Source organism: Belonocnema kinseyi, chromosome 4, assembly GCF_010883055.1.
Source record: "Belonocnema kinseyi isolate 2016_QV_RU_SX_M_011 chromosome 4, B_treatae_v1, whole genome shotgun sequence".
In the NCBI taxonomy this organism is placed as follows: Eukaryota; Metazoa; Arthropoda; class Insecta; order Hymenoptera; family Cynipidae; genus Belonocnema; species Belonocnema kinseyi.
In genome coordinates, this window is record NC_046660.1 from 98,207,066 (window position 1) to 98,226,713 (window position 19,648).

General features: G+C 27.7%; 2 protein-coding genes across 3 annotated transcripts in view; one reads left to right on the plus strand and one right to left on the minus strand.

Annotated features, from left to right (window-relative positions):
- The window catches only part of LOC117171334 (methionyl-tRNA formyltransferase, mitochondrial), a 13,419-nt gene extending 4,111 nt beyond the window's left edge, over positions 1–9,308 (plus strand). The window contains exons 2-6 of one of the 2 annotated variants that reach the window (XM_033358557.1): positions 2,316–2,516; positions 2,599–2,721; positions 2,964–3,142; positions 5,029–5,223; positions 9,095–9,308. In XM_033358557.1, the coding sequence (XP_033214448.1) occupies positions 2,316–2,516; positions 2,599–2,721; positions 2,964–3,142; positions 5,029–5,223; positions 9,095–9,264 (868 nt within the window). In that variant the 3' untranslated portion in view covers positions 9,265–9,308. The remainder of the gene's footprint in view (positions 1–2,315; positions 2,517–2,598; positions 2,722–2,963; positions 3,143–5,028; positions 5,224–9,094) is intronic. The other variant, XM_033358558.1, reaches the window with a different exon arrangement.
- Positions 9,309–9,680: 372 nt separating this feature from the next.
- Positions 9,681–19,648, minus strand: part of LOC117171020 (PHD finger protein 14) — a 27,499-nt gene continuing 17,531 nt past the window's right edge. The window contains exons 6-9 of the mRNA XM_033358065.1: positions 15,282–15,596; positions 10,053–10,324; positions 9,852–9,960; positions 9,681–9,761 (exon numbers count right to left, since the gene is read on the minus strand). Coding sequence (XP_033213956.1) covers positions 9,741–9,761; positions 9,852–9,960; positions 10,053–10,324; positions 15,282–15,596 — 717 coding nt within the window. The 3' untranslated portion in view covers positions 9,681–9,740. The remainder of the gene's footprint in view (positions 9,762–9,851; positions 9,961–10,052; positions 10,325–15,281; positions 15,597–19,648) is intronic.

Below are 19,648 nucleotides of genomic sequence, written 5' to 3' on the forward strand. Positions count from 1 at the left end.
TACTAAAAGTGTTTTCTTTGGGAAAAATTGATTGAAAGTAGCATGTACAGACATTGGTTTACCTCTAAAATTGTTAATTAATTTCCACAAGTTTTTCAATCCCTGCCTGAGGCCAGTTGATTAAGAGTTTGGCAGTTCTGTGTGCGTTCGTTTTTGCTTGTATAGAATATCTAAATATAATGTTCTCAATCTCAAGTTATCATACTGTAGTCCTGTAGAGCAAGATCATTTTCAAAGTTATGGTTCGTTTAATCTTTTAAGAGGACTTTCAAAGTGTTATTATCGATTGGTTTTCTGTTCAGAACGATGTAGCAACGCCTCTCACTTAGGGTGATTTACAAAAAACTTGTTTTAATTTTTCGGCGGCCATATCGTGACAGTTTGTTTCTCTAGGTGAGATAATACACTCATAATTTTTTCAGAATTCAAAAATATATTTTTAGAGGTTGCGACCATAAAATTGACGTAACAATTGAGATTTTTCTAGTTTTCGCATTTTTTTAAATATAGATACAGAGAAAATCTTCAATAGCACCGATTTTGGGGCTGGTGGTGGGTGGGAACCAACTCATTATAGCCCGCTGCGCTTTGGTTTGTTCATGCTTGAGTGCTCGCCTGAGTGGCAAACGCAACCCCGCGTACGCCGCGCAGCTCCTCTTACACCCACCTGCGGCACGGCTTCAATTCTTGGAAGGGCTATAGAAGGGAGGGCTACTGAAAGGTTTCACTGTATTTGTTTTAGAGAAATATCATATTAATGAAAATTGTTGCTGATAAAAAGGACAAAAATTTCACTTCGTCTCCGATTTAAAAAATTATTTGGCGCCGGTAAAAGGCATAAAAAGTGCGATTCCTTAGAAAGAGGTAAATATAAGGATCTAATTGTACTCCTAATCATTTTTTTAAGGATGGCGAAAATTCTAAGATCTTCCCCACACAATAGCGAAAAAATACATGATAGATATGAATTAAAAAACTTGGAACCGGGGCACAAGAAAAAATCAAATAAAATCTTTAACAAGGCTTTTAATGGGTTCTCCGTCAATAAAATTGCATAAACAATAGAAAACAAGCGGTAGAACACTTCAAATAACAATTTCAGACCACTTAACCCCTGTTAGATAACATGTCAATAGCTTCCAATTGTCATGTAACGTTTAATTTTGATTGAAACGTTTTAAAACTACCGTGTATTATTTTTCTCTATTAAATGATAAAAAAAAAATATTTTCCATTTTTTTTTTAAATATTCTAATTCGCAAAAATAACAACGATTTTTATTTGCCTTTTAAAATTTCTTAAACGCCAGTTAACATGTTTAGACCGCGGACCCTTCAACTGTATATTTGTTGCGAATGTAAGAAAATATAGATAAATGATATACTGTATATTTGTTGCGAATATAAGACAATATTAAAAATATAATTTTATAGAAAATGAGTAATCTGTTATTCTCTCTTCCTCCTATTGACATATGTTTCTATTTTATGGAATTTCATTGATAGAGAACCCAATAAAAGCCTTGTTAAAGAATTTTTTAATTGCTCTGGTGTCCCGGTTTCATGTTTTTCATCTCATATCAATTATATATTTTCTCCCTATTGTGTGGGGATGGTCTCAGAATTTTCCCCGTCCTTACAAAAAAATGCCTTTTACTCGCGCCAAACCATTTTTTTTTCAATCGGACACGAAGTGAAAGTTTTGTCCTTTTTATTATCAACAATTTTCATTCATATGATATTTCTCTAAAACAAGTATGTATATTTTTTTTAAATTGAAAAACTACGAAAACCTTAATTTTTACATCAATTTGATGCTCGCAACCTCCAAAAATATTATTTAAATCTGAAAAAGTTATGAGCGTATTATCTCATCTAGAGAAAGAAACTGTCGCGATACGGCGCCGAAAAATAAAAACAAGTTTTTTGTGAACCACCCTACTCTCCATGCAGTTCATCAGAACCCTATAACTCTCTTATTTTGTTTAGCATCTAAATTCATCCACACTTTATGCTGAAAAAAAGGAATGGCTGTCGTTTCGGCCGGCTGTAGAAATAATTTTCTACACATTTGCATTATGGTTGAAAATTTTCTCCATCGTCCGCCACCATGCGACGAGGTTTCTCAATCATTTAGCAGGATTGACCATGGCGGGCTATTTTAAAAACAATTGATTTAAATAATTCAACTTTGTCCTACTTTCCCAAAACTGAAATTTTGTTAGGAATATTCTCAGCCGTCTTTAATTTATTTTAATTAACGTTCTCTGATAAAAATTGACATTCGAATACCTAAAGTCATAAAATTTCTATTAGTAGACTACAGAAGTTACTATGTCGTCTGGAAGTCGTAACAGCGTACAAAGGCAAAGAAAACTGCCTTACAAAGTACGCAAAGGAGAATGGAATTACAGTCCATCAATGGCCGGTTAATGTTAACAACCTAGATTTTCATATTGGAGTTGTTGTATCCTTCGGTCACCTAATTCCGTCTCATATTATAAATTCATTTCCCTTGTAAGTTCAACATTTAACAAAGAAATAATAATATACCCGTTTTTAGGGGCAAAAGAATATTATGAATATTTTTACTTTCTAGAGGTATAATTAATGTACACGCCAGTTTGTTACCAAGATGGAGAGGTTCCGCGCCTATAATTTATGCGTTAATGAATGGTGACACTGAAACCGGAATTTCTTTAATGAAAATAAAGCCAAAAAGGTACAGTATTTCTTTTTTTTTAATGCTTTAGATTTTTGCCCCAGTAACTGAACAAATAATTTTCAAAAAGTAATAGTAATTTCTAAATTCTGCAGAATCCATAAGCTTTCGCGCGAATAAAAAGACATTTCTATATCCTAATGGCCAAGAGAAGCTTTCATATTTTTTCATAATGTAAACAATTGACATTAGAGATATCATCCAGCAAAATGAAAATTTAATTCAATAATTTTTCATCTCAGATTCGATGTAGGAGAAGTGATAGCACAAGAGAAAACAACTGTTGGTCCTGAAGAGACACAACCCGAATTGTACACCAAGTTAGCTAGGATGGGCTCAAAATTACTGATTAAAACAGTGGAGAAGCTACCAGATGTTTTGTGCTGCGGGATACCGCAGAGTGAAGAGAGCGTTACGTATGGTGATTAGATGACATAATTATTTTTTAAACAATATAATCAGGATAAAGTCGGGAGAGACACATTACAGGGGAAGATTTCCCGTATTTCATAATTCGCGCCTTTTGTAATTCTTGAAAGCTTCCAACTAGAAACTATATAATTTTCAAAGTTTCTGGAATAATTAAACTTTAAAGGTTCACAATATTTTTCGCAGTATTTAAAATTCTTCAATTTGGAACGTTGAAAATGACAGTGACTTTTGATTTGACAAAATCACAACTAGTAGTAAAAAAGTCTATCCGGTCATTTAATTTAAATGTCACTTGATACTTCATGATGTGATACTTTTTAATAATGTATTTATCGTCATTAAAATTTGCATAATTTTAATTTACAATTATATTTTGGAGGTTTCGAATTTTTAATTTCACAATATGGTAGTTTCAATTTCAAATATTCAAATTTTTAATACCATTTCTCTATTTAATATTTCAAAATTTTATATTAAAGCAATATTGTTTTGTATTCTTTATCTTAATTTTCAATGTAAGATTTTAAAATTGTTCGATTTTTAGTTAAAGATTTAAACAAATAAGTCATTTAAAATTGAAAAATATGTTGTTCGAAAATTTCTAGTATAATAAATAGTTCTAAAGGAAAATTTGAAATTAAAAAAAAAAATTTTGAGTTAAAATAAAAAAATGACGAAAATTAAAGTATCTGAAATTGATACATCATTAGATCAATTTCGGTATTTTTTTGTTTACAATTTCAGAGTCCTAAATTTTCATGATGAACGATACAATTTTATTTTTCCCTTTCATAGGTTTTAATTTTGCAATTAAAACTGAATTGCTGAAATTTTAAAAAGTATTGTTAGCAATTCAAAAATTATTTATTTTTGAGTGATTTAAATTTGCTTCAAATAACTGAAATTTTGAAGGGTTTGAATAACAAAAAGTTTGAATATTACCATTTTTTGTGACTAAGATTTTTGTCAGTTTTAAATGAAGTTCGCATTCATTTAAGTTTCAAGATTCGGGAGTAGACATCTTTACATTTTTAACGTTTCCAATGTAAAATTACTATTTATTTGTAAGTGTTTTTTAAGAATAATTAATTCATTTTTTTATTTTAGAAAAAGTTTTCTAATCACATTTAATGTTAATTTGTAATGTTAATTTATAATGTTATTGTGTAATAAAAATTTTAAATTCTAGAATTTTAGAAGCTTTGCCTTGAAAAATTCAGTTTAGTTTTCAATATTAAATTGTCAGATTACAAATGTTTTGAATTTAAAATTATTCAATTTTTAAATTTTTCAATCATTAATTATTTAATTTTTAAAACTTTTAGTTATAAAAAGAATACAATTTCAAATCCTCTGGATTTAAAATGAACCAATTTCCAAAATCTGAATCTTAAAATATTCAATTTTTAACGTTTTGAAAGTGTCCTATTTTCGAAAATTTATTCTAAAATCATGCTAGTTTCTTTATTCTCAAAACCAAATTAAAATTGATTAATTTTTATCATTTCGACTTAGAAATTATACATTTCAGGTCCTTTTTCTAATTAAATCATGTAAAATCGTTCGTATATGTATTTTTTAATTTCACGCCTTATAATAAAAAATTTATTTAATAATGAAATTTTAGACTTTGCTTTTAGTAAATAGATTTACTACGCGTGTATTTGCTGATAGTTCCGCAATTGATAATATATGTGAAAAAACGATGGGTTTTGCAAAGAGACTTAATTTTGTTATAAACCGGGAGAAATCACAAATATTTACCGGGAGAAAGCCGGGACACGAAAATGTTAAAAATGGTGGCCACCCTGATAATGCAATTCTTGCAGATAGTATTAAAGCTATAATTCATATAAAAATACTTTTTCCGCTTAGCTCCCAAAATAACAGCGGATATATCTTTCGTGAAATGGAATGAAATGACAGCAAAAAATGTATTCGATCTAAACCGAGCACTAACGGGTTTGTATCCTTTAAGAACAAACTTTAAAGAACAGGCTGTGAAACTTTCTGATATTAGAATATTTTCTGATATACCTGATGTAATATCATCGGGCGACATAGAAGCAGGTAACATGCCTTATTATTTCGATTCCTTTTACATATGAGGCACTGAGAATGGCAACCAGATAAAGAGGTTTTAATTAATTAAATTCTTTATCGTCTTCAATTACGATATCATTCAGTTTAGAATGCCTAATTAGAAAATCTTTCGCTTTAATAATATTCCATTTTGGATTTTAATCTTTAACCGTACATTCTAATTCCGAAATTTTTAAATGGAGTTTTAAAGACTTGAACAATTAAAAATTATAAAAGTTTGAAATCGAAGATTTTGGAGAAAAAATGTTTAGTTTATCAACTGTGTATATAATATAATAATTGTTTTAATTTAATTGTACTTTAAGATTTAAAAAGTAAATAATAATTGATTTTGTAAGACGATTCGAAATGCTGCAAACAAGGTTAGTTCCGGGAGATTAGTAACTATGTTTATTCGTAAGTCCTAAGATTTCGGCCAAAAATATTGTGTAATTTGGAAGTAACGCTCGGGTGAATTGTAACACACACAACCTCGAAATATACACGCACGTTGTTAGCAGTATAAAAAATTTTTTGATAAAAAAACACAAAAAAAGTGTGCGGGGACATTCGTTAGCATGTTCGCTATCATTTCCCAGATTTTGAAGGCAAAATATTTCTTATCCTAGGAAAAAAACCAGGCAAATCTAACACTGAAAAAATCGATACTATTTCGTAAGCGCTATGCAGCAAATTAATCACATTTTGCTTAATTAAAACTTTTTTTAATTAACCCACAAAAAAGTGTGTGGGGACGTCCGTTAGCATGTTCGCTATCATTTCCAAAAATTTTAAGACAAAATATTTATTATTCTAGAAACAAAAGCCGGGGGAACCTAACAGTGGCAAAATCGACAATTTTCTAAGTATCACATGCCCTTAAAAATTAAACTGTTTCAATTGGAACGTCTTATTAGTTAAACAAATGTAAACGCCCGATTGAACCATTATAAACTATTTTCAATTTTAAAATAACCTCACAATAATATATTCATAATTAAAGGCTTTCATTAAATTTCAAATACTATTTCAATCTAAACTATTCCATTTTTAAACCATTCATTTTGAAATTCTTTAATAAAGAAAAGAAAATATTACTTCATATTTAAAATTTAGAATTTAATAGTTCTATTAAAAAATGTTCAACTTGCAACACAAGTTGTTACATTTTGATCCTATAATTAACAATTAAACACCTTTTGTCATCTGAAAAAATTCAAGTTAAAGAGACATTTAGAAGTTTAAAAAAAAATTCAAAATTAGTTTGAAATTTAATCTTATTTCAAATAATTTAAACGAAGTGTCTACGTATTAAATTAGGCCACCTAATTTAAAATTGAGAATGGAATTTTATTTTGAGAAATTGATTTTAAGAAAATATTTTTAAAAATTTAGAAAGATCAATAAAATATTCAAAAATGAATGTGGAAGATTTTAAGATTTTTTTTTTAATTTAGCAGTATTTTAAAGAAATTTGTTTGAAAAATTAAAAAAAAATTCTAATCATTGAAAAAGATGTTGACAAGTTCTGAAAAAATTTGAAAAATAATTTTAAATTGAAAAAAATGTACAACAACATGTACATGTTTCAATATTTTAAGGATTTTTAAACTATTTAAAATTAAAATAATTTTACTTTTAAATTAAGAATAAGAAGAAATCATTATTTGGATTTATATTTTTCGAACTGAATTATAAAAGTTAAAAGTGTTTTATTTTTCAGTTTATTTGCATTTAATTTAAACCTATTCAGTTAAAAATGTTAGCATCTTCCATTTTACATGTGTAAATTATTGAGCATTTTGATACAACATTTCTGGATTATAAAAGTTTTAAACATAAATTTAAAATTTTAAGAGTTCCACTTTCGAGTGCTTTAGTTTGCAGCCCAGTTTTTATGACTTCGAATGGGAAAATTTTTAGCTTTAGAGTTCGTTTTTTTAATTTTCATTGACAACAATGTTTTCTGTAATAGACTTAAAAACAAAAAATTCCTTTTAAAAATTGTAGAAGCTAATGCTTCACAAACTCCCCTAAAATACCTAAAAATCGAGAATTATAGTCCCTTTTCCATTTTCTTCATAAAGTTTCGATTTATTTTCCAAGAATTGCTAACAGAAATTTAAGAGATTAGAAAACAAAACGCTTTCAAAGAGATTTACTTTGATTATACTTTAGGCTAGAAACATTGAAAAATGTTCAGTTTAAATTTTTTTAACTTAAAAGTTATTAAATTAGAAGTTAAATTATTTTTATTCGAAATAGTTTCAGCATCCTTAAAGATTAAAAATTTTATTTGAAAATTTTGAGAAATGTAGAAGTTTTAATTTTTTTTTCAAATTTAAAATCATTTTTGAAATTTTTTCAGAATTTCCATATAACTTTTAAAATTAATTTAATTCGTCCTACAAATTCTAGACAATACTGCGAATTAAAAAAAATGTCCTTCAAATTAGAATTTATAAATAAAAATTCAACGCTTATTACTTGTAGAAAAAATGATAGTAATTTCATTTAGAAGTTTGAAAAAGATTAAATATTAATTTAGAAGCTTTTTAAGAATTGTGAAAGGCTCAAAAAGAATAAAAGCAGTTTCTTAATATTCCTAGGAAAATGGACAATTATTTTTCATTTTGAAAAATTATTTTGCCAGAATATTTAAAAAGATTTTAAGAGATTTCCAGGATTGTCAAAAAGAAACCTGGAAGATTTTAAGGATTTAAAAAAAAAAATTCAGGATTTTCTGAAAATTGTAGGAAAAATATTATTGATTTTAAAATATGTTTAGAAATTCTGAAAAAAATTCCACATTTCGTTTAAATTAATTGACACCGTATAAAGTTTTATATTAATTTTGAATCTTTTCAAAACTTCTAAATATTTCTTAAAATCACCCAAATTGTGTCTACAAATAACAACTGTATAATTACTATATCTACATAAAAATTCAACAATTTCGCTTACAAATTAAACGTCTTTTGAATAGTAATGTAAAATTTTTAACATTTAAAGTTAAAAAGCTTTTCGAAATTTTAACAATTCAAAGCTTTCTATGTCAAACAATCAAGTTTCAAATTGTTTACTTTAAATATTTGACTTCAATTTGCTTGTATTATATTAACAGTTAAATATTGCTAAATCTAACATAATTATTCCTTGTCTTAATCCGGAAATGCTTAAAGTTTGAACAAATTTAGAATCGTTTTGCAAATAAATCATTGTTTAGTTTTTATTGCTTAAGGTGCAGATCCTCTTTAAAAATTATTTATTCATTTATTTATATTTACAGTTGATAATTAATTAATTTAGGATAATGAACCATCATTTTTTTAACTTCCTTTCTTACACTATAATTTTGTTTAACGAAAATTCAAAAAGATTTCTAAATGAACTGATGAAAATGCATTAGAAAACAATGTTGAAGTCTTAAGGAAAGAGAAAAAGAAAATTGGGAGTTTTTTCAAAAAGTTATATTTGGGTTATATGAAATTAGTTCTTTCTAGCTTATTTAGAAAAATTTGACAAGAATGATGAATCAAAATCTATGAATCTATCTATACAAATTTTCAAATGAATATATTTTAATTCTATTGTTTATCTGTTTTTCAATTTTTGAGTTCGATTTTTGTCTGATTCAATTTTATCCGTGAAAGTAAAGGTGTTCAAGAAAATGTGTAAAGCTAACTAAATCATTTTTTTAAAAAGAGAAATTACTCTTTAGTGTGGAAAAATTGCTAAGAAAGGCACAACTGTTAGTTTGGGTAGCATTTTTTCATACCTTCTTGTCATTCCTTGTGCCTCATATGATATTAAAAAGCAATCACTTACTTTTAAAAACTGTTAATTGTTTACTTTTCAGGTACAGTGATTTACAACAAGGAAAGTGATTCTCTACTCGTTAAGTGTAAAGAAAACACCTGGATATCTATTAAAAAAATACGTATACCAGGAAAGCCTCAGATGCCTGCTTTAGATTTTAGAAATGGCTTCATGGGAGGCCAGAAACTAAAATCGTGTAATTTTTACTAATAACTGTACAGAAAATAAATTTAATAAATTGTGAAATACAAAAATTCATACGATTTTTTTTTTCTTGGAAATTATAACAAAAAAAAAAGGTTTTAATTCCACAGTCAACCCTCAATTGCAAATATTCCAATTATTGAGTGTAGGGCTTAGAAATAGAAATGCACATTCATTTGAATGCAAATGTATATTTTAACAACTGAATATATTAAACTAAGAGTACGAATACCAGTATTTAAAAAAAATTATAAATTCAATAATGTAAATATTGAAATTCAGTCACTTGTGCCCTCACAAAAATTAAATTCGTGAAATTTAGTAAATTAATCATTAAAATATGTTGACTAAGCCAATTTACATATTTTTATTTGTAAAATATAAAGATATTGGCATTTCTCACCAGATGATTGCTTCAATTATTTTTTTTTACAATGTAATCGATTAAATAGAATAAAACTGCATTACAAATGCAGACAGTGCTAGTTCTCGGATTCAGACGCCTGCAATAGAAATACAAAAACATGAGTCATTTAAAATTCATCTTTTTCGAAAAATCCAGAGCTATTGAAGGGAAATTAGCAGATACTTACGCTTGGATCACAGTCAGCACAGTGCCAGGAATATCCTCGTCTCTTCGGTGATTTCTTCACTGGGGGATCCAAGCAGGTAAAATGGTAGCATTTCTTGCATTCGTCGCACCTGTAAGTCAAGTTCAGCATTTTTTAATGAAACCAAATTGAAGACATTACTCAACGTTGTAGAATGTAAAAGTAAAAAAGATAAACACTGACAGAACAAGATTTTGACTAGTTCCAAGAGTGTCGCAAACATTGCACTGAGTCAGAAGATCAGCGTCCTTTGATCTTCTATTGACTCCTGAACATCGTCCAGTAGCGCCAGTTGTATTTACTGGTGTACTCGTTAGAACTGGAGGTGGAAGCAGTGGAGCTGGAAACTTTGGCGGTGGGGTCTCTGTGATTTCGGTGCTAGTCGAGGTTGCTACAAACATCTGAGGACTCGATTCCGAAGCCATGTCCCCTTCCGGCCGAGGAATGGGCTTTATCTAATCACCCAATAAAATTAAGAATTAATTTAATTACAATTTACAACTAATTTTTCAAAATATCAGGTTATTTAGCAACCCTGAAAACACTTTGCATAGAAATAAATTTTATAATTAGATCACGCCAAGTCAAGTTTGAAATTTTTGAGAAAATAGTATTTTCCTATTTGAATCGGGGTGTCTACTCAAATCCCGGGAAAAAAATTCCCTGACAAGTCCAGGTTTTTTCCAGGTATCTCCAGTTTTTTTTAAGTACAATTTTTAGCGAGTTCATTATAAATAATGATTTTTTTTTTAGTTTCGAGGAATTTCATTAATACTAGGAGATATTGCTTAATATTTTAGCAAGATAAGTTAGTTAATACTGAAACATAATTAATCATTTCTTGAATTTGTCTCTAAAGTCCATGAATTTGAATAATAAAACCAATTTTTATGTGATCTACTTATACTTGAAAGTAAGTACATATTTTTGTAAAATGATGTGGGCACTATATTAAATTTAATTCAAACCGTTTCTAATTCCTAACTTTTCAAGTAGAAATTTGGATTTTCCGAAAGATAGTTAAATTATTAGCCAAATTGTTGAATTTGCGACCAAAAAGATTAATTTTCTACGAAGCAGGCAATTTTAAAAAAATAGAATAATTATCAATCAAGTAGTTAAATTGCCAACGGACAAAGATCAATTTTCAAACAAATAACGAAAATTTGAACTGAAAAAGATCACTTTTCAATCAAAAAAGAAATGCTTAAATTTTCAGTTATAAAAATTCATTTTCCACCAAAAAACAAAGACAGAATAATTTTTAAAACAAGTGTAATTTAACTTTGAACCGGGCAGTTTTATTTTTAAACAAAAAGATGAATTAGTTCCTAAAATGATCAATATTTTATTGCAATACTTGAATTTTTAAGCAAAAAAGATAAATTTTCAGTTGCAATGATCAATCTTTAACTGAAATAGTTGCTTTTCAACCAAAACGGCGAATTTTCAACAAAGAAGATTAATGTTCACAAAAGAAGACTAATTTGATAGACAAAGCATGAATTTTCAATTGATAATATAAATTGTTAAACAACAATTGAATAGTTAAATTTTTAGTTAAAAATTAACGTTCAACCAAAGGGATGAATTTTCAACTAAAAGAATGTAATTTTCAATTTCAATAGTTGTATTTTCCGTTTAAAAAACTAATTTGCAACAAAAACATTTATTTTTTAAGTCACATCTTTAAATAAAGTGATGAATTTTCAATTAAAATTAGGAATCTTCAACTGGAATAATTGAATTTGAAATCAAAAACACCAATTTTCAACTAAATGATGTGTCTTCAAGTAGAATCATTAAAATTTCCAACGGCAAGGTTCGTTTTCCATCCAGAAGATTAATTTTCACCAAAAAGGTCAAAATTTTCAACTAAAAAAGATCGTTTTCAACCAAATATTCAATGGTTATATTTCCAGTAAAAAATTAATCTTCTACAACAACAAAAAATTCAACAAAATAATTCAAGTTGCAACTGTTAAATAAAAAAAATTAATTTTTCCTAAAATACCTCATTTTTCAACCTAGGCGATGAATTTTCAATAAAAATCAATTTTTAAAGAAAGAGTAACTCTCAACCATGTAATTTAATTTGCATTCAAAAAATATGTATTGAAGATTATTTGATATTGCAAACAAAACAGATTGAAATTTTAAATAAAAAACAATGACATTCAACCAAAGAGAACGAATTTTCAACCCGGTACTTGTATTTCTAAGTGAAACTGATAAATTTTTAACCAAAAACAGATTAGTTGAATTTTCCGTTAGAATAATCTGTTTCAAACAAAAAAATTAATTTTCATCTAAATATTTCAGTAAAGTAATATAAAGGTACTTTTAAAAATGAGGAATCATTGTTATTCAATTTAATATTGCAATAAAAAAAATTAAGCACGGTTTGGAAAAATTCTGATGAAAAAAAAAATTTCCTGACAATTCCAGGTTTTCAAGGTAGTGAAATATAATACACTGTAAAAAAAATCTATTGAATTTCACATCTCTGGTGGATGTAAATAAAAGGACCCTCGTGTATCGGAGTAACTTTACGAATTTGTTGTGATATTCCAATTCGGCCGATAATTTTACATGCGAAAATGTAAAATTGATTATGTGAAGGAATAAAATAAAATTTATAAAGGCGACAGGTTTCGAATACTCGAAAGCTGTTTAAATATTCCGTGAAAAAATATGAAATATACGTTTTCAATAACCGCATTTTTCCGTTATAATAGCAGAATATATAAAAGGCAAAATAGGAATAGCTCGGATTCTGTCTACTTTGAGTGAAAGCTGTCAAAAAAGTTGAACATAGCTGTCAATTTCCTCGCATTAAAAATAAAAACGCTCCAAAATTGAAGGATTAAGGTATCGATAAACAACGAACACGAGTGACGCTTTCGTATTCACATATTATTTGATTAATTATTCAAAATTTTTAATTAATTATAAATCAAAAATTTTACAGTTTCCGCCAAGGTAAAAATAAAGATCTTTGGTGAAATTAAAAATCTCGATGTAATTTTCAATCACAGGAAAGTGATTTTACCGACGCATGGTATTTTTACACGCTGCGACTGAATTTTCTCTTCTGAATGTAAAATTCGTACGAGGGAATGTGTAATTTTATTTTATCGAGTGTGTAATATTACACTGCTGTCCGAGGGTCCTTTTATTTACATCGCTAGAGAATGTAATTTCACATACTTTTATAAAATGACACAGTGAAGTGTGTGATATTTACAATGATACAATATTTAATTTTCCGAAACTTTGTAATTTTACACAAATCTTTTTTTACAGTGTAGGTATATTCAACTTACGGATCATAAAAATGATTAGTTGAAAATTTCTATGCTAATTTAGTTTCAAAATGTATCATGCACTGAGAAACAGATTTCAAACCGTAAAAAAGCGGAGAAAAAACTAACCAATATTTAAATATTATATTCTGAACAAATTGTGGACTTTTTTATCAATATTCTTTAATGCAGTATGTAATAAGTCATTTTTTTACGTCTATAGCAAACTAATATTCCATTCTTTGATGTGGAATTTGAAAGAATATAATTTTCAAAGAGTTTAGAATAATTAAAATTTAAAGTTTCACAATATGTCTCGCAATATTTAAAATTATGCAATTTCGAACGGTGAAAATGAAACTGATTTTTTATTTGACAGAAATCGCATCTTTTAGTACAAAAATCTATCCGGTCATTTAATTTAAATGTCACTTAATACTTCATGATGTGATACTTATTAATAATATATTTATCGTCATTAAAATTTCTATAATTTTATTTTAAAATTATAGTTTTTAATGTGAAATTCTAAAATATTTAATTCTCTGAGACCATGCGAGTAAAGTTTCTTCTTAAATTAATTTTTGGAGGATTCGAATTTAAAATTTCACAATATTGTAGTTTCGAATTCAAATATTCAAAATTTCAGGGCCACTTCTCTATTAAATATTGCAAAATTTCATATTAAAAACTTTGATAGTTTTCAAGTTAATGTATATGTTAATTTCGAATTAATTTAATAAGATTAAATTCAAATAGATTAAATATAGCAATTTCAAATTTAAAAGCTTGAAATGGTGCAAATTAAAAAAAAATGAAATCATATTATAGTAATATTGTTTTGTATTATTTATTTTAATTTTTAATATATGATTTTTAAATTGTCCGATTTTTATTTGAATATTATAACAAATAAGTCATTTCAAATTTTAAATAAAAAGGTAAAAACTAAACTATTCGAAATTGATACATCAGTATAATTTCCATAATTTTATATGTTTAAAATTTTAGAGTTCGGATTCCCCATGGGAAACGCTAAGTTTTTAATTTTACAATGGAAATTGAATTGGTTGAATTCTTGAAAGTATAATTAACAATTCAAAACTATTAATTGTTAAGCAATTTAAGTTTACTTCAAATAATTGACATTTTAAAGGGATTTGAGTATAACACAATTTTAAAATCATTATTTTTGGTGGCTGAATTTTTTTCAGTTTTGAATAAAGTTCTCATTCATTTTAAGTTTTAACGTTCCGGAACAGAAATATTTTCATTCTTAAGATTTCCCATTTAAAATTACTATTTATTAAAAAAAAAATTTTAATAATGTAATTCATTTTTTTTCATTTTTAGAAAAATTGATTTAATCAGCTTTAATGTTAAAGCATAATTTTATTTTGTAATAAGAATTTAAAATAATAGAATTTTAGAAGCTTTGATCTTAAAAGATTCAATTTAGTTTTCAGTGTTTAATTGTGAAATTGTACTCGCTTTAAATATAAAATTATTCATATTAAAAAGTGTTTAATCTTTAATTATTTAATTTTGAACTATTTTCATTATAAATAATACAATTTCTATTTCTATGTATTTTATATGACCCAATTTCCAATGTTCGAATCTTAAAATATTCAATTTTTAACGTTTCGACATTGTCCTATTTCCAAAATCGTTCGTATATTTTCGTTAATTTCAGACGCATGCAATTCAAAATGATTAATTATTGTTTCAAAAGTATTTAAAACCTTAAATTAAAAAATTGATGTAATAATGAACTTGTTAAATATGTATATTTTTATATTAGGAAATATAAATTCAGAGACATAAACATGCGATTTGAGCGCGTGCATTTACTACTAGTGCATATCTAGTGTGTAGTACGCATCTCTGTATTTTCCATCATTAGACCCGAAAATTTCCTTATCCTACTTATTTATACGAGTCAAAGTCAATCGATTTCTTGCACATATATTATGTGAAAACTGTGGATTTCGCAAAAAAAAAGTTAAATTTTTTCTAAGTCTGAAGAAATCGGGAGTCGAAAATTTCAAAAACAGTGGCCACCCTGATTTCACAGATATTTTTGAACAATCCAATCTTACAATACCTTAATCGTGATTCTTCTGTGAACCTCCGGTTGACTCTGTCCTTCCGGATTCTCCACATCCAGGCTCTTTCTCTTATGTTTCCGCTTCCTTTGTTTAATGCCAGTGATTGGATCTGGAGTATATCGCTTGTGCTTTTCTCTTCTCCGCTTCTTGGCACTTCTCGCGGAAACAGATTCAGTGCCATCAGCACACGCAACCATATACTCAGGCGAACCTTCTCTCGCGGGTATGTTGTTCGGCTGGTGGTTGTAATTAATTTCATCTACTTGCATCGGTTCCATCAAAGGAATTGGCGCCATTGGTTTGATAGTTAACTACACAAAAATTCAGTGATTAAGGATCATACAAATTATTTGCTCTGTCATAGTACAAGCTTTGTAATGGTAGCACTTTCGAATATTTTAAAATTCGTTTAATCAAATGTTTCTCAATTAGGTATTTTCACTTCAACCACTAGCTAACTTCGCTTCGTTGACTGCCGAGAGGAAAAAAGGGACCAAACACATGGGATTCGGTATATTTTTGCCCTATTTTGCTAATATTTTCGTAAAAACTAATTTTTTCTATTAAGTGTATCAGAAGAATAGTTTTTATTTTTTAATTACTATTCAATAATATAATAAAAATATTATTAATTACAGAGATATTACAGGCATACAATTTTGTTATATGTATTTGACCCATTGTTTTCACCTCAGCATTTAACGGAGTGAAGTTAGCCGATGGTTGAAGTGAAAATACCTCATTTAAAAATGTGTGTGTATGTCACACTTTTTGTAAATATGACTAGAGATCCTCTAGGGAGAGTTGAGACACGTTTCCCCATCCAATAGTCGCCGCTGTACCGGAACTTTCATATTTTCATGGGGCGCGAAAAGTTTGAACAGTTTTAATTTTTATTCATTCTTTTGTTCATTAAATTTATAAAGTATATGTGTTTCAAAGTTAATATTATTTTTCCCTAACATTCCCAGAAAACAAGTTCTGTTACTGTTCCAAATCAAAAAAGGAACTGTGTTCTATAACATTTGTTACAAAATGGTGACATAACTGTTCTAGAACAAAAAGGTAACATTGTTCTAGAACACTGTAACAAATTTGTGACCGAACTGTTCTAGAAAAAAAAGGTAACAGTATTCTAGAACACTGTGACAAAATTGTGGGAGAACTGTTCTCGAACTATGTGACAGCACTGGTCTGTCACAGTTGCTATGGAATTCTTATAGAACGAACTGATCACATACGTTCTATAATATTTGTTTCAAGTTTGTTCTGGATCTGTGCTGTAATAGTGTTATATCGAAGTTTTAGAACCCTGTTGCAAGTGTCTTCTAGAACCCTGTTACAAATGTGTTCTATAACGAAATAGAGACAAAGATTATTAACTGTTTCAGAACAGTTTTCACGTTATTGTTCCTAGTATTGACCAATCACAGACGTTCTGTAACATTTGTTTCAATTTTGTTCTAGAACTGAGCCGTAATATTGTTATATCGAAGTTCTAGAACCCTGTCACAAGCGTATTCTAGAATAAATTAGGGACAAAGATTAATAACTGTTTTAGAACAATACTGTTATGTTATTGTTCTAGAACTAAACAATCACAGACGTTCTATAACTTTTGTTCTAAGTTTGTTCTAGAACTGATCGGTTGTCACAGCCTTCTAGACCTGTTACAGATTTGTTATAAAACATTTGTCATTGAGTTCTAGAACTGTTCTAGAAATGTTGCAGATCGATTGTCACAGCTCAGCGTTCTCGATCTGTTACAGATTTGTTATACAACATTTGTAATTGAGTTCTAGAACTGGTAACTGAGTTCTAGAGTTGTTCTAGAAATGTTACAGATCGTATTTCACAGCGTTCTAGAACTGTTACAGAATTATTCTAGGGTACTGGGGACGCCATAGTTACTCGCATGTTCGTAACCTGTTACTAACCTGTTCTAGAACAAGTTCTTTTGTGTTCTAGAACAGTTACAGATCGGTTCTATAACCATGCTTGCTGGGTTAAAGCTACCCTTCACAATAATTGATCACGTTCTTGTTAGAGTCCTGTCTCTATTATGTATTAAATCCCCTTAAAAATAAAATTGCAATTTGAAAATAGCGCTAACTCGTTCCAATCAAAACTCATGAAAGTTTAACTAGTTCCGGCACAGCGGCGCCAATCATATTTGGAGTACACTGTGTCTCACCTATGATTTGATGATCTCTAGACACAACAACTTGAAAACGATTGCAGATTAATTGATGGAATTTGGAGGACTTATTTTCACCAATATCTTAAAACTTACCGAAGGATTTCTAAAAATATGCATTCAATTTTGATTAGCTCTTTATAATATTTCAAACATCGGTTTTTGATAGAAATACTTTTTTCATTGACATAATTCAAACTTGATTAATTCGAGTTGAATTTTTTAATTTGGTATTTTTTGCAAGGTAAACCGACCATTACTGTGACGTTAAAAGTATGTCCAATACTGGGACAATGATAAATATCGCTGAGTATCTTTTATATTCTAACATAAATTGTAATAGTGAAAATGGTCTATTATTTTTGAAGTTCTTTTAAATTTGTTACCACTATTTACTTTTGTCCGAACAAGTTATACATTTAGTAAAAAAATAATCAAAAATATTCCTCAACACGTGTCAATCAACTGCTACAAAATTCGCCATTTTTTTGTATTTCAAAACTTTCTTCATAACTTTTACAGCATTGTATTATTGAAATTTCCTACACTAAAAGAAAAAGTAATGTTTTTTCACATTTTTAATACGTTTAAGAATAAAATTCATAACTTTATTAGCGATTTAATTTGATAACTTATGAATATTTTAATGTCCCGCATTTGGAAATTTTTTGGCGAAGTTGCCTAAACCGGGACGAGTTGTCGCTGACTGTCTCGGTTTCGGACACATGAACGTGAGTCGCGAAATTATATTTCTATTACTGAGACGGTCACTTGCGTCGTGTTTTTAATTAAATATCGCAGTAATATGTTAGTGTTATATTAAAAATATTGTTTATCAAAAACAATCTTGCCGTTCAATTGATTATTTATTCTAAAACAGTTCTTCAAAGTAGTTTATCTAAAACTCCAATTCTAACCTCAAATTTTTCCAACTGCTTAGGTAAGTAATGTAATATAGTATCTCATAAATTTAATTTTTCACTAAAAATGAGTAAGTATGAATTAAAATCTAATATTATACATTTATATTAAATATCATCTATTTACCTTTTAAGATAAATTAAGTAAATTAACTAACTAACTTTAACTCTTAAAAAATCGTCTTTTTGGTTTGAAAACGTATCTTTTCAATTATAAATTTCATCTTTCTTCAGAAAAAATGCAACTGTGGTTGAAAATTAATCTGTTTAGGTTGAGGATTCAGCAGTTTGATTGGAAATTCGTGTTTTTTTTTTTTTTTTTAATTAATTCGACTGCTTTCAATATGTAATTAAAATATTTTTTGGTTGAAATATCAACTATTATATTTTTTTATCAGAATTGAACTTTTTTGGTTAACCTAATACTTCAATTTTCTTACAAATTCTTGAATTTAAAAATAAAAAAGACTTCTTTTCTACCAAAAAAGAATAATTCTTATCAAAAAATATAATAGTTTATATTTCGAACAAAAAATGTTTGAATTATAAATTAAGGATGTACACTAGGTACAATCAATCTCAAAAGTTGCCCATCTTTAAAATGATTTATAAAATCAACACAAAAAGATCTAGTAATAATTTCTGTACATGTTGACGGAGGCTTCTAAGCACACTTCAGAAAAAAACAATTCAGGTTAAAATTGTTTATTTAACAGTACTTATTTAAAGGTTTAGTTTTTCCTTTCTCTTCAGGGAATAGTTACAATTTTCATTTAATCCTAAGTATCAAGGCCTCATTTTATTCTCGGAAGGATCCTTTACAATTCTATTTAGTGGGTGTTAATTAAAATTTAAACTTTGATTATTTATAACAATAATAACTGTATGTTTTTTAAATTAATTTTTTAAAATAAAATCAACCCAAATAAAAATGTTGAGAATCCTTCAAAGAATAAAATGAGGCCTTGATCATTAGGATTAAATCGAAATTATAATTTTTCCCTAAAGAGGAAGGAAAAAATAAACCCTTAAATAACTACTGTTAAGTAAAGAATTTTAATATAAATTATTATTTTCTGAAATGTGCTTTAAAGCCTCCATCAAGATATAAATAAATTAATAATAGATATTTTTTGTCGATTTTATAAATCATTTCAAAGATAGGCAACTTTTGAAATTGATTGTACATAGTGTACATCCTTAAAAATGACATGCTTTTTTAACGAAATAAGATTTTTTATTGAAA